Below are 15,855 nucleotides of genomic sequence, written 5' to 3' on the forward strand. Positions count from 1 at the left end.
GACTAAGAATTTCATAAGAAGGGAGAAACAAATTTTCAAAAAACTGAGAGTGATACAAAAAAACAGGAAGCGTTTCTAGGGTAAGAGTGGAACTTCTGAAGAAGGAGACTGGTGTATTAATTACGAGAAACAGACAAAAGGCAACAAATGGATAAATTTAAAATAACAAGAAGGAACTTATGAAGTCCCAGCCATGAGGGATAAGCTATCAGAGAAACTCACAGGGCTAAAAGTGAACAAATTGGCTCTACTAAATGCCCTGCATCCAAGTACTGCAGAGAAATAGATCCATTGGTTGCAGTTATTTGAAACTCAATAAATACCAGTCAAGTACCAGAAGACTGAAAAATAGTCAATGTGTCTCAATTGTTTAAAAAGGAATGCAGAAGGTCAGGAACTTTATGTCAATTAATTTTACATCTATTGTTGATAAGGTACTGGTGTTGATAATCAAAGTGGAAATAACTAATGATTTCGGAAAGCTGAATATAATCAAACCTCATCTAAGTGACTTTGTGAAAGGCAATCATTTTTGACAAATTTGCTTGGATTCTTTTAGAATGTGACCTGGAGAGTAGGGAACCTGCAGACAATTGTGTACTCAAATTTCCAAATGACACTTGACAAGGCGCATAAGAAGCGGGTATATGAATGAAAAGCCCAAAGCATAGGAGAAAGTATCATAGCATGAATTGAAAATTAGCTGTTGCATAGAAAACAAGAATTGGAAGAGAGTGGTCCATTTCAGACTGGAGAGATAGAATAGTTGGTTCTTGGCTTTCAATGTCTCTGTGGGTGGAAGTTAGGAACAGGGAGGGGTCAATAACTCTACTGGGTGTTTTTTATAGACCACCCAATAGTAACAGGGACATCAAGGAGCAGAAAGGGAGACAGATTCTAGAAAGATGTAATAATAACACGGTTGTTGTGGTGGGAGATTTTAATTTCCCAAATATTGATTGTCATGTCCCTAGAGCAAGGGGTTTAGATGGGGTGGAATTTGTTAGGTACGTTCAAGACAGTTTCTTGACACAAAATGTAAATAAGCTGACAAAAGGAGAGGCTGTACTTGATCTGGTATTGGGAAATGAACCTGGTCAAGCATCAGATCTCTCAGTGGGAAAGCATTTTGGAGACAGTGATCACAATTCTATCTTCTTTATCATAGCATTGGAGAGGGATAGGAACAGACAAGTTAGGAAAGTGTTTAATTGGAGTAAGGGGAAATATGAGGCTATCAGGCAGGAACTTAAAGCATAAATTGGGAACAGATGATCTCAGGGTAATGTACAGAAGAAATGTGGCAAATGTTCAGGGGATATTTGAATGGAGTTCTGCATAGGTATGTTCCAGTGAGACAGGGAAAGGAACCACGTTGTACCAAGGCTGTTGTAAATCTAGGCAAGAAGAAGAGCTTATGAAAGGTTCAAAAAACTTGGAAGTAATAGAGATCTAGAAGATTATAAGGCTAGCAGGAAGGAGTTTAAGATAGAAATTAGGAGAGCTAGAAGGAGCCATGAGAAGGCCTTGGCGGACAGGATTAAGGAAAACCCCAAGGCATTCTACAAGTATGTGAAGAGCAAGAAGTTAAGAAGTGACAGAATAGGACCAATTAAATGTGACAGTGGAAAAGTGTGCAGGATTAAGGAAAATCCTAAAGCATTATACAAGTATGTGAAGAGCAAGAGGATGAGCCGCATGAGAATAGGACCAGTCAGGAGTGACAGTGGAAACGTGCACAGAGCCAGAGGAGACAGCAGAAGTACTTAATGAATATTTTGCTTCAGTATTCACTCTGGAAAAGGATCTTGGCGATTGTAGGGATGACTTGCAGCAGACTAAAAAGCTTGAGCATGTAGGTATTAAGAAAGAGGATGTGCTGGAGCTTTTGGAAAGCATCAAGTTAGATAAGTCACTGGGACCGGATGAGATGTACCCCAGGCTACTATGGGAGGCGAGGGAGGAGTTTGCTGAGCCTCTGGCAATGATCTTTGCATCATCAATGGGGAAGGGAGAGGTTCCAGATGATTGGAGGATTGCGGATGTTGTTCCATTATTCAGGGCATAGAGATAGCCCAGGAAATTATTGACCAGTGAGTCTTACTTCAGTAGTTTGTAAATTGATGGAGAAGATCCTGAGAGCCAGGATTTATGAACATTTGGAGAGGCATAATATGATTAGGAATAGTCAGCATGGCTTTGTGAAAGACAGGTCGTGCCTTAGGAGCCTGATTGAATTTTTTGAGGGTGTGAGTAAACACATTGAAGAAAGAAGAGCAGTAGATGTAGTGCATATGGATTTCAGCAAGGCATTGAACAAGGTACCCCATGCAATGCTCATTGAGAAAGTAAGGAGGCATGGGATCTAAGGGGACATTGCTTTGTGGATCCAGAACTGGCTTCCCCTCAGAAGGCAAAGAGTGGTTGTAGACAGGTCACATCCTGCTTGGAGGTCGGTGCCTCAGGGATATGTTCTGGGATCCCTACTCTTCGTGATTTTTATAGATGACCTGGATAAAGAAGTGGAGGGATGGGTTAGTAAATTTGCTGATGATATGAAGGTTGGAGGTGTTGTGGATAGTGTGGAGGGCTGTGAGAGCTTACAGCGGGACATTAATAGGATGCAAAACTAGGCTGAGAAGTGGCAGATGGAGTTCAACACAGATAAGTTTGAGGTGGGTCATTTTGGTAGGTCAAATATGATGGCAGAATATAGTACTAATGGTAAGACTCTTGGCAGTGTGGAAGATCAGAGGGAGCTTGGGGTCCGAATCCATAGGACACTCAAAGCTGCTGTGCAGGTTAACTTTTTGGTTAAGAAGGCATCTGTGGTTAAGAAGGCATATGGTGCATTGGCCTTCATCAATCATGGGATTGAGTTTAAGAGCTGAGAGGTAATGTTGTAGCTATATAGGACCTTGGTCAGACCCCAATTGGAGTACTGTGCTCAGTTCTGGTTGCCTTACTACAGGAATGATGTGGAAACCATAGAAAGGGTGCAGAGGAGATTTACAATGATGTTGTCTGGATTGGGGAGCACACTTTATGAGAATAGGTTGAGTGAAGTCGGCCTTTTCTCCTTGGAGCGAGGGAGGAGGTGACCTGATGGAGGTGTACAAGATAATGAGAGGCATGGATAGTGTGGATAGTCAGAGGCTTTTTTCCAGGGTTGAAAGGACTAGCACAAGAGGGCCTATTTTTAAGGTGCTTGGAAGTAGATACAGAGGAGATGTCAGGGGTAAGTTTTTTACGCAGAGAGTGGTGAGTGTGTGGAATGGGCTGCTGGCAATGGTGGTGGAGGTGAATACGACAGGGTCTTTTAAGAGACTCCTGGACAGCTACATGGAACTCAGAAAAATAGAGGGCTATAGGTAATTTTTAAGGTAAGGACATGTTTGGCACAGCTTTATGGGCCGAAGGGCATGTATTGTGCTGTAGGTTTTCTGTTTCTATGTTTCTTCTATGTTTCAATAGCTTACTATTTACATTAATATCTAGAGAATATATCTAGAGTTATATCTAGAGTTTAATCTGGGATTGAAGCCATGCATTTTGATAAGAGGAATCAAAGGGCATCTTATAAGTGGGAAGAGAGACTGAAAGTGAGTTATGTTCAGAGGGATATAGATGTTTTAGTGCATGGGTTACAAAACATTGGTCCTGCCTGTCTGCCTGCCAAAAGAAGGCAAATGGTATGTTGGTGTCTATTGCAAAAGGGTTGGTGCTTAAAAATAGGGAGGTTTACCTACAGATAAGTATATCGGTATTGTGAGGCCAGTACTGAAATAATGTTCAGAAATACTGTACATAGTTTTGATCCCTTTACCTATTGAGGCATTGAAGACAGTTCAGAGATTCACCAGGCTAATTATTGGGGTGAGAAGTTCATCCTATCAAGACAGTCTCGTTAAATTGGATCTGTCTTTTGAAGAAAGAGAAATGACTTTGTTCAAACATCCAAGATGCAAAGCAAGTTTGATAGGGTAGGTACTGAAATGTTTTTCCTCATGGGAGAGCCATGAACTCAGGACACCACTACAAAATAAAGAGTTGATCATTTAAGCTGAGGTGCATAGAAAATTCTCTCAATAGTGAATCGCTGGAGTTCCCTGGCCCCAAGAATGGTGGAAATCAGATTAGATATCTTTCAATTAAAGACAGATAAATATTTGAAATATCCGGAAGTTCAAGGTTATGGAGAACAAGCATATATGAGAAGTTGAGGCCAGCATACATCAACCATGATCGTATTGAATCGCAGAACAGATTTGAAGGGCCTGTTGGCCTACTCCTGCTCATATTTCCTTATGTTGTTGTGCTTGCATATATGGCCACTGCATAGAATAATGCCCACTGCACTTGTATTCATTATTTATCAATGCTTTTGATCAACCAAATGTAATCTCTAATATATAGACAAAGTTGTTGAGATTACATAAAATAATATGATGGATTTTAATGTTAACAAGTTAAGCTATGCATAATAAGGTTTCTATGTTTATATGTGATAAATATATACTGCTACCTTGAACTATTGCTTGACTCTATTAAATCCTCCCTACTATAGATCTCCTTATTGAAGCAAAATTTGGAAATGCAGCTATCCCAGTCTCAAGATTCCTTGCAAAAACTTCAATGCCAATTCAGTCACGAGAGACAGCGACTCATAAAGCAAATGCAAGAAATGGAAGAAGATCATAAACATCAACAGGCATCTTTAGAGGATGCTCACCAGAACGCTTTAAGAGCTTTGAGTGAGTCTAAGGACCAAGATTACAAGGTAACATTGTGGTATAGATCTTTCCTTGTTACCTGTTTGCTCCTTTGATTTGCTTAGTAGTTGTGGAATAATACCTGCCTCACACTTGGCTTACAGTAAGGGCAAAACTGGGCACCTATTATTCATTGGTACAAGCCATTCAGAAAAGGTAGTGAAGGAAGAAATGGAGCTGAGAAGAAGAACTGAATAAGGAAGATATTATAGGATCAAAGATAAAGAATGCCCTTGACAGTCATGACTGCAGGTCATCAGCAGAGTATTCTGAGGACTCCGAATTTTTTTGCTACTGTTTTTTTCTGTATTCTTTGTTTCATTAACTATATTTATCTGTATTGTTACATTTCAGGGTTTCTATGTGTTTTTGTTAGGTCATCTCTAGTTTATATTTAAGTTGCAATTATCCTTGATTACTTCCAATTAATTCTCTGAGACTTTGCAGGTGTCCAATTAAGTATTCTTGGACTTTTATCTCTTATTAGAATAGTTACTTGGTAGCCTGTAATTAGTCTGGGGTTTTATCAGCGAGGCACAGATTCTTTTGTGTCTTGGAGTGTATTTAAAGGGGCAGTGCTAACTCCTTGTTTGCTTGGTTGTCCTGATCCTTGCTTAAAGTTCTGGCTGAGTTACCTAAGACCTTGTAAGTTCTACTATTTTGCTTTGTCTCTTTTGTTAATAAAATTCCTAGTCTTGTTTCACCCTTCCAAGTTTCTGTGTGCTCCTACACTTGGCTTCAAAGATCCTATGTAACTTCGAAGATAGAATCCATTTGATAATTTTGCGTTCCTCCTTAATTTAGAGTTTTTTTGTGCAACCAGTGAAATGTCGTATTTAATTCCCTTAGCTCAATCATTGAGCTACATTGTAATAGCTGTAGGCCAAGCACTCACCTCAGAGGACCCCACTAGTCAGTGCCCGGAAATTAGAAAATGACCTGTTTGGTCCCACTCTCTTCCTTGTCTGTCAACCACTTCTCAGGCCATATTCCTTCCCATTCTATATGCTTTACTTTTGCACAATAACTCATCTGTGTTTCCTTATCAAAAGCTTTCTGAAAGTCCAATTTCACTACAGTCGGGCCTCCTTATTCGTGAGTTCTGCATGCATGAATTCAACCAACCGCGAATCGAAAAAAAACCAGAAATGCTCTTCCAGCCCTTGTTGTTCGAGCATGTACAGACTTTTTTTCTTGTCATTATTCCCTAAACAATGCAGTATAACAACTATTTTACATAGCATTTACATTGTATTAGGTATTATAAGTAATCTAGAGATGATTTAAAGTATAAGGGAGGATGTGCATAGGTTATCGTGGATCAGGATTGTAAAAAAAAGGAAGTTCTCGAACTAAGTAAGTCAGAACAGGTACATCCACTATTATTTAGAGTCAGTTAGTCAAAAGTTTGTCTTAGTATATAGTATATATTTTACCTTTCAATGCATATAAAACACTTAAGAAACGTATGTTTCAGTGCCAGGCGATCCAGTGACAGATCACTCCCGAGCACGCTGTCCATCTGTGCCAGGTTGATGTGGAGGATCATAAACCCAAAACCCCAAAGCCCGATAATTAAACCACTGCGTTGCTTAGTAATAATTGTAGCTTTCATCGGGGCAGGGCCTTTCTCACTTTATTCTTTAAAATTGTTCTGATCGTTGACTGACTGTAGCCTAATGTTTTTCCAATAACCAATGGTATTTCACCTCTTTCCGATCGGTTTATTATTTCCACCTTATTTTCAATCGTGATTGTGATTATTTTTGTGAACAGAAACACTGCGGATTCTGAGCTCCGCCGCCGCCGGGTACTAATGTCCACCGCACTGAGACAGGTTAAATAAAGTCCGGGGTTCCACTGGGTCCTAAGATCCACCACATTGTGACAGGTTGAATAAAAGACTTATCATCCGTGTTTTTTGGTATCCGCGAGGGGTCCCGGAACCAATCCCTCATGGATAAGAAGGGCCGACTGTACCTCTACTCTCTTATCAACTTTAATTAGGTCTGATAAAACTGGTCTAAAACATTTCCTGATTTTAAAATTTATTTCATATTTGTGAAAAGTGAAATGAGTTAGTTAAAAGATATAACTGCTAAATATGATTAGCTGCATGAATCACTAACTTAGAAAGTTTGTTCTTGATTCTTCAAGATTGCATCACACCCTTGTTCAGAAGAAAATGTTATCTGTTATTTGAGGTCCAATTTGGACTAGGCTAAAGAGGACCGTTCTTATTAGTCCTCTGCTGGTAAATCTGGTATTTCAAACTTCTGCAGAGCAGTCTTCTGTAAGTTTGTTTGGTGTTCCCTGTCAACCTTTGCATCTCTGTTGATAACATACTTGATTATAGCTTCCATTTGATTGCTCGTCTGATCCCAATATTCCACCTCATTAATTCCATCCCTAATCCTCCCTACACTCTTAGCTGCCCTCCCCCATTCCCCCTACCCCTTTGCCTCAGTGCCAGGCAAAGTATTTGTTTGAGAACTTAGAGGGCAAGGTTGATCTATCACACATGATATTTGGACTGTAAACACTATAGTGTTTTTGCTATCAGGTTGCCTCATAAAAAGACCAGTTTTGTTTTTGTAGACGCCGAACATTTTCTAGACCATTTCTCTCTCCAGAGGTCTCTGCTTGAAGTGCTGAGTCTACCAGTTTTTTAATGTTTTCTTTTGTTTGCTTTTATGGTTTGTACTGGTAAATACATTAAAACATTATCTTTACACCAGTAAATGTGCAAATTATTTGAAGACATCTAGGACCAATTACCATTTTCCTCGTGTTTGCCAGTTACCATTTTTGTAGTTTGTGATGTTTCAGTATAGAATCAAGAATTATCTTGCTGGTAAAACATTACATTGTATCATGAATTGATGATTAAAACTTTGATGCATATTAGTTTCCTTCTCCAAAATGAAATTGTAACTTGTGAACTAATTATCTTACCTGAAAAATGTTGTAAAAGAGAAGGTTAATTGGAGAAATAAGAAGTTGTAATTGAAGGACTGCTGCTAGGGTTCTCCAGAGTTCAACAGAAATGGAAGTATTTTTGTTCAAAAGGAGCTTGAATAATGCCGATTGAGAAATCTAGAGCCTGTGGGTGTGGGGAGGCACAATCTCAAAGAAGGATCGAAGCCATTCAAAACAGATGAAGAAATTTCTTTATCTAGAGGGTGATGAAGTTTGGAATACATGACCTAAAAGGGCTGTGGGGAGTCAGCAGCTGAGAAATTCCAGGGTAGAAAAGGTTTATTTTTTTAAATGTTCTGGAAATCAAGGGATATAGAACAAGAAAATGGCACTGACGTTAAAATTCTTGAGGATCTGATTGAATAATGGAGCAGATGAAAGGGGCCTGTGACCTACACCCACTTCTATTTTTTTGTTTTGCTTTTAATACATTAGTGTTGTTAATGTTTTACAGAAATTGGAAGAGTCTTTAATCAGTCAGCATATGGAGGAAATGCAGGCCCAAAAGGATAGTCAGAGAATGAATTTGGAGGCATTGCAAAAGGAGGCAGAACAACATCTGCAGGATTTGAGGACAGAGTTGGAAGAGGAAAGGAAAGCACTACTTGGTATGCGTTCTTATATAATTCTGTAGGTGCACCCATATGTAAATAAAGTACGTAATTTTAGAGAAGAGCCTGCTGCGTTTCTCTGATTTCACCTCATTTGATTTTTTAAATTTCTGTCTGTCTTTTGCTTCTTTCACCCACTCTCACTTAACATATGTATTCACATGTCTACCCATTTCTATGTTCATGATTGAAAATTAATGCATCTTGTTATCTACCCAACTATCACAAGAATTTTCTCTCACTAAGTTTACTAAAGCCACTCCTGTTTGAGTATTTCTGTCAGTTCTTAATATTGTGTATTGATAAGCAATCAATTTGCCAGCACTTAGCACCTCTTCTAATAGATTTTGTCAAAGGACTAAAACTTGCAGTACTAGTTCATCAAGATATTTATCAATGTGCTTCCTATAAAAGAACAGCAGTGACATGATATTCCACAGCAATCTAATCCAACAGTTAATAATTGAGAAGTTATTAAAAAATTCTTAGTTGTAATGTAAGATTAATGAAAAGGCTGGAATTGATCAGTGATAGCCAGGACAACTATATTGATTGAAGATTTTATCTGACTAATTTGATGTAGTTTATCAAAGAGGTAACTGGATGTATTGATGAGGGCAGTGTGGTTGATGTGGTTTAACTGAACCTTTGATAAGGTACCACATGGAAGACTGAAGGCTAGTCCAAAAGATGAAAAAGAACAGGATCCAAAATTGGCTTGATAAGAGACAGAGTGATATTGGGGAGTTGCTTTTTTGATTGGAAACAGAGTAATCAGTATTTTACCATAGAGATTGTTACTAGGAATCTGGCTGTTTGTAACTAAAGTTAATGAGATGTGAGTTCCAGAGTTTTGCAGATGACCCAAAAATTGGAAGTGGTGTCTACAACAGAATAACAAGTTAGTTGGAAATTAGGGCAGAACAATGGTAGATGAAATTTAATTTTGGTAAATGCAAAGTGATGTGTTTTGGGGGTGGGGTTATTTATAATATGGGCATGATCAGTAAAGCTCTATTGAAGAACGTGACATTTTTTCTACAAGTCCGTTGATCCATGAAGGTGACAGTTTAAGTGGATAGGGTGGTGAAGAATGCATACAGGGTGCCTGCCTTCGTAGAATACAAGAGTAGGCTAGGGTCAAATAGGGGGATGCTGAGCTGTCCAGCTCAAGGTCTGGGAGGTCTGGGAGATAGGAAGGGTTTGTTTGCCTTGGAGCAGGGGAGGCTGAATGAGTCCTGTCACAAATATACAAAATTATTGGAGGCATAGATAGGAATAAAATATTTCATATGGCAGAGTTGTCTAAAACCAGAAGACACAGTTTTAAGATGAAGAGTAAGAGGTTCAGTGGGAATATGAGGAAGATTTTTTTGTTTTTACTGAGATGATAGTTAAAGTCTGGAAAGGCACTGTCTGAGAAAGAAGTAGAAACAGGTTCTCTTACAGCATTTAAGATGCATTGCCAAGTCATTATAATTAAGTACTGGTAAATGGGATGAGTGTAGATAGGATAGATATTCAGCATAGACGTGGTGGCTGAAGGGTTGCCTTCTGTGCTGTATGATTCTGATTTTAATATAGAGTTTAAATTTCCAGCTTTTTGATACTCTGTAGTTAAATGGTTTACGGAAATTCGTTGTATAGATAAAGAGGGCCCAAATGCTGTAACTATTTTCTCTAATGAGAGTTTTCTGGTCTGTTTGGGTTCCTTTAAGCAATAGTTACTTGAGTGTTATCACTTCAAACATGGGAGCGAATGTAAGAGTACATTTTTGCATTTTATTAAATGTAAGATACCAATGCTACAGACAGACTTGTTTCCATTTTGGAATATATATCCCCTATACAATTAGTACTTATGATTAACTGTCAAATTATCAAATTATCTGTTACAATTACTAAAGCTATTTTGTATTGTCTTGCTAGCCGCGTCTTGTTCAGATCTCAACTACAAGCATTCTGTAGCAATGGAACAACTGAAACAAAGTCACCAACAGGAAATGGCAACTGCACGAATGGAATTAGAACACACTATTGAGCTGCGCCGACAAGAGGTCAGGTAGTTTAATGTTCGGTTTACTGTTTTACAGAACAAAAACATGAATAGGTATTGTGTACCATTATTCAACAACTCATCTATTTGCCCTAGATACTCAGTCATAGAAAATAGAACAGTACAGCACAGTTCTGATCCTTGGGACCAGAATTTTGTTCCAACCAATAAAAAAAACCTACTCTATTATCAATGTAACCTTTCCCTACTACATATCCCATACCGTCCAATTTTGATTCCATGTGCCTATTTAAGAGTTTCTTAACAGTCCCTGTTATAGCAGCCTCTCCAACTACACCGCACCCCGGCAATGCATTCTAGGCACCTACCACTCTCTGTATAAAAGAAACCTACCTCTAAAATCTCTCCTAAACTTTGCTCCTTTCAGTTTAAATGGATGCCCTCAGCTATTGGTCATGGTCACCCTGGAGGAAAAAAAATACTTTTGTCCACTCTATCTGTGCATTTCATAATTTTATATACCTATATCATGTCACCTGTCATCCTCCTTCACTCCAAAGAAAATGCACTTACTCACTCAAACTTTCTTCAAAAGATATGTTCTCTAATCCAGGCAGCATCTTGGCCATACCTTTTCAGCATCCTCTCTAAAGCTTCCATATCCTTGCTATAAAGAGGTGATCAGAACTGGACTCCCAAGTGTGGTCTAACCAGATTTTTACAGAGCTGCCACATCATCTTGCGACTCTTGACTCAGTCTCCCAACTAATGAAGGCCAATACACTATACACCTTCCTAACTACCCTATCAACTTCGCATGGCAACTTTGAGGGAATCCAGGATTCTTCTGTTCCTCCAAACTGCTGAGAATCTTGCCATTAACCTTGTACTCCAACTTCAAGTTCGATCATGCAGAGTGTATCACTTCACACTTAATTCAGATTAAACTCCATCTTCCACGTCCCCATCCATTCCACTTGATCAAGTCATTTATAAAATTCACAAAGAGTAGCAGTTCCATAACAAATCCTTGTACAGCACCAATAATCACCAACCTCCAGGCAGACAGAATATGTTCCATCTACTGCCACTCTTTTCTTTCTGTGGGCAAGATCATTCTGAAACCATACTGCCAAGTTTCCATGGAAACAATGCCTCATGACTTTCTGGATGAGCCTACCATGGGGAACCTTATCAGAACCTCATTATAGTCCATTACCACAACATGCATCAGTCTACCTTCATCAGTTTGTTTTGTCACCTCCTGGAAGAACCTAGTCAGATTCTTAAGTCATATCCTGCCCCTCACAAAGCCATTCTGATTATCCTGAAACGTATTTCGTTTCTTCAGATGCTTGTAAATCCTGTTGTAAAGAATCCTCTTTATTAGTTTACCCACCACTGACATATGACTCAGTGGTATGTAATTCCCAGGTTTATTCCTATTATCTTCACAATGGAATAGCATTTGCCATCCACCAATCCTCTTGTACTGTCACTGTGGCCAGGGAGATCATCATTAATACCCAGCAATCTCTTCACTCTCTTCCAATAGTAACCTGTGGAGTTGTAGAATCATAGAGAAATACAGCACAGAACAGGCCCTTCAGCCCATCTAGTCCATGCCAAAACCATTTAAACTGTCTACTCCCATCAACCTGCACTGGACCATAGCCCTCTATATCCCTACTATCCATATATATCAAAATTTCTCTTAAATGTTGAAATCAAGCTTGCATACACCACTTATGCTGGCAGTTTATTCTACACTCTCAGGACCCTCTGTGTGAAGAAGTTTCCCCTCATGTTCCCCTTAAACGTCTCACCTTTCACCCTTAACACACCCAACCCCAGTAGAAAAAAAGCTTGCTTGCTTTTACCCTATCTATAACCCTCATAACTTTGTATACCTCTATGAAATCTCCTCTTAATCTTCTACATTCTAAAGAATATATTCAATCTTTCCTTATAATTCGGTCTTCCAGACACAGCAACATCCTTGTAATTTTTTTTTCTGTACACTTTCAACCTTGTTAACATTTTTCCTGTAGGTAGTGACCAAAACTGTACATAATACTTCAGATTAGGTCTCATCAATTTATACAACTTCAACATAACATCCCATCTCCTGTACTCAATACATTCGTTTATTAAAGCCTATCTATTGTGATCCCACTTTCAATGAATTATGGACCTGTATTCCGAGATCCCACACTCCTCAGTGCTATACCATTCACTTTGTAAGACCTACCTTGGTTGGTCCTACAGAAGTGTGAAACCTCATGCTTGCCTGTATTAAATTTCATGTGCCATTTTTTCAGCTGATGCAGATCCCTCTGCAAGCCATGATTGCCTTCCTCACTGTTCACTACACCCTAATGAGATACCCTAATGTTTTTCAGAAGTTCCACCCCTGCCTATTTCTTAACCTTGACATGCTCATGTACATTAACTTTTTTCATGTTGACTTCACATTTGTCAAAGTCCCTCTTCCTGGATAACACCGAAGCAAAGTAGGACCTTCCTGCCTCCTCTGCCACCAGATACCTGTTTTTCCCCCTTTTATCCCTGAGTGGTCCTACCCTTATTTTAGTCATTCTCTGTTCTTCATGAATGTGTAGAATGCCCTGCAACTTAAACCTAATTGCCAACGCCTTCTGAAGCTCCCTTTTAGCCCTCCCGTCCCCTTCTAGCTCTAAGTCCCTGGCTACCTTGTAACTCTTAAGAAACTGGTCTGATGTTTGCTTTCGAAATTAAGTATGCGTCCTTCTTGACTAAATTTTCCATTCTTTTGTTAACCATGGTTTCTTCACCCTGCCCTCCATTTCCTGTTTCAGTGGGACAAAACTATCCAACAATCCAACAATCCAACAATCCAACAAAACTATCCAACAATCCTATGCAAATGCTCCCAAGCAACCTTCATATTTCTGCAGTGATATATTTCCAAAATAGAACATAGAACATAGAATAGTACAGCACATAACAGGCCCTTCGGCTCACAATGTTGTGCCAACCCTCAAACCCTGCCTCCCATATAACCCCCCAACTTAAATTCCTCAATATATTTGTCTAGTAGTCTCTTAAACTTCACTAGTGTGTCTGCCTCCACCACTGACTCAGGCAGTGCATTCCACACACCAACCACTCTCTGAGTGAGAAACCTTCCTCTAATATCTCCCTTGAACTTCCCTCCCCTTAATTTAAAGCCATGTCCTCTTGTACTGAGCAGTGGTGCCCTGGGGAAGAGGCGCTGGCTGTCCACTCTGACTATTCCTCTTAATATCTTGTACACCTCTATCATGTCTCCTCTCATCCTCCTTCTCTCCAAAGAGTAAATCCCTAGCTCCCATAATCCCTGATCATAATGCATACTCTCTAAACCAGGCAGCATCCTGGTAAATCTCCTCTATACCCTTTCCAATGCTTCCACATCCTTCCTATAGTGAGGCAACCAGAACTGGCCACAGTACTCCAAGTTTGGCCTAACTAGAGTTTTATAGAGCTGTATCATTACATCGCGTCTCTTAAACTCTGTCCCTTGACTTATGAAAGCTAACACCCCATAAGCTTTCTTAACTACCCTATCTACCTGTGAGGCAACTTTCAGGGATCCGTGGACATGTACCCCCAGATCCCTCTGCTCCTCTGCACTACCAAGTATCCTGCCATTTACTTTGTACTCTGCCTTGGAGTTTGTCCTTCCAAAGTGTACCACCTCACACTTATTTGGGTTGAACTCCATCTGCCACTTCTCAGCCCACTTCTGCATCCTATTAATGTCTCTCTGCAATCTTTGACAATCCTCTACACTATCTACAACACCACCAATCTTTGTGTCATCTGCACACTTGCCAACCCACCCTTCTACCCCCACATCCAGGTCGTTAATAAAAATCGTGAAAAGTAGAGGTCCCAGAACAGATCACTAGTCACAACCCTCCAATCTTAATGTACTCCCTCCACCACAACCCTCTGCCTTCTGCAGACAAGCCAATTCTGAATCCACCTGGCCAAACTTCCCTGGATCCCTTGCCTTCTGACTTTCTGAATAAGCCTACCATGTGGAACCTTGTCAAATGCCTTACTAAAATCCATGTAGATCATATCCACTGCACTACCCTCATCTATATGCCAGGTCACCTCCTCAAAGAACTCTATCAGGCTTGTTAGGCACGATCTGCCCTTCACAAAGCCATGCTGACTGTCCCTGATCAAACCATGATTCTCTAAATGCCCATAGATCCTATCTCTAAGAATCTTTTCCAACAGCTTTCCCACCACAGACGTAAGGCTCACTGGTCTATAATTACCTGGACTATCCCTACTACCTTTTTTGAACAAGGGGACAACATTCGCCTCCCTCTAATCCTCCGGTACCATTCCTGTGGACAACGAGGACATAAAGATCCTAGCCAGAGGCTCAGCAATCTCTTCCCTTGCCTCGTGGAGCAGCCTGGGGAATATTCCATCAGGCCCCAGGGACTTATCCGTCCTAATGTATTTTAACAACTCCAACACCTCCTCTCCCTTAATATCAACATGCTCCAGAACATCAACCTCACTCATATTGTCCTCACTGTCATCAAGTTCCCTCTCAGTGGTAAATACCAAAGAGAAGTATTCATTAAGGACCTCGCTCACTTCCACAGACTCCAGGCACATCTTCCCACTTTTATCTCTAATCGGTCCTACCTTTACTCCTGTCATCCTTTTGTTCTTCACATAATTGAAGAATGCCTTGGGGAAATAAATTAGGTTCAAGTATTATTCCTTTAATAGGGAATGTGACCTATTATTTTCTGTAAGGTAAAGTTTTATTAGCAGTGCCAAAGTGAGTAAATGTATAGTTTAAGATTTCATTTATATCTACCGGTATATTAGTTTGTCTGCAATTTTGGCTATTCTCCATGCCTGTTGCTATTGATGCACCACTTTCTCTGACCATAGTGGAGAACTGCATCCATTTCTTGTCCTATTCAGCATTGTTGTACTAAATTAATTAAAGGAGATTTGTTTATTAAACATATTCTTCCATTTTAACTTGAAGTATGTGATAAAATTTCATCTAACTCTTCCCTGCTTATGGAGATAAGTTTAAGAATTCACTGCTGGGAATTGCAAATGTTGCAAAACCTACCTTCAGATACTGATTATCTAGTTAGTCCCTGCTTCACTTGACCTGATCTATAATTCACAAAAGCCTTCTCCCAATCAACATAATTTTCTTTTTCCTTTGAAGTAGCTGATATTCACTTCATATCCCTGTAATTTATGACCAATTGAATTTGCACCATCTTTTTACATGTTGTTGTCTTTTTAAACATTAGATTCCTTCAGAATTGAAGATGCTGAATATTTATTAGAATTGCCTGAATTTCATTTAAAATTGTCCATTATGCAATTGGGAATTATTTCAATTAAATAATAAAACTATGTGATTTATGACACCAGTTTTAAAAACCTTAGAATTTAA

The 15,855-nt window shown here is 39.5% G+C and overlaps 1 protein-coding gene across 8 annotated transcripts in view; it reads left to right on the forward strand.

The window, feature by feature from the left end:
• fam184ab (family with sequence similarity 184 member Ab) overlaps positions 1 to 15,855 on the forward strand; it is a 187,527-nt gene that overhangs the window by 140,148 nt on the left and 31,524 nt on the right. For all 8 annotated transcript variants that reach the window (XM_073057386.1, XM_073057391.1, XM_073057387.1 and 5 more), the window contains 3 exons: positions 4,568 to 4,780; positions 8,206 to 8,359; positions 10,292 to 10,419. In XM_073057386.1, coding sequence (XP_072913487.1) covers positions 4,568 to 4,780; positions 8,206 to 8,359; positions 10,292 to 10,419 — 495 coding nt within the window. The remainder of the gene's footprint in view (positions 1 to 4,567; positions 4,781 to 8,205; positions 8,360 to 10,291; positions 10,420 to 15,855) is intronic.

This window comes from Hemitrygon akajei, chromosome 9 (genome assembly GCF_048418815.1).
Source record: "Hemitrygon akajei chromosome 9, sHemAka1.3, whole genome shotgun sequence".
In the NCBI taxonomy this organism is placed as follows: Eukaryota; Metazoa; Chordata; class Chondrichthyes; order Myliobatiformes; family Dasyatidae; genus Hemitrygon; species Hemitrygon akajei.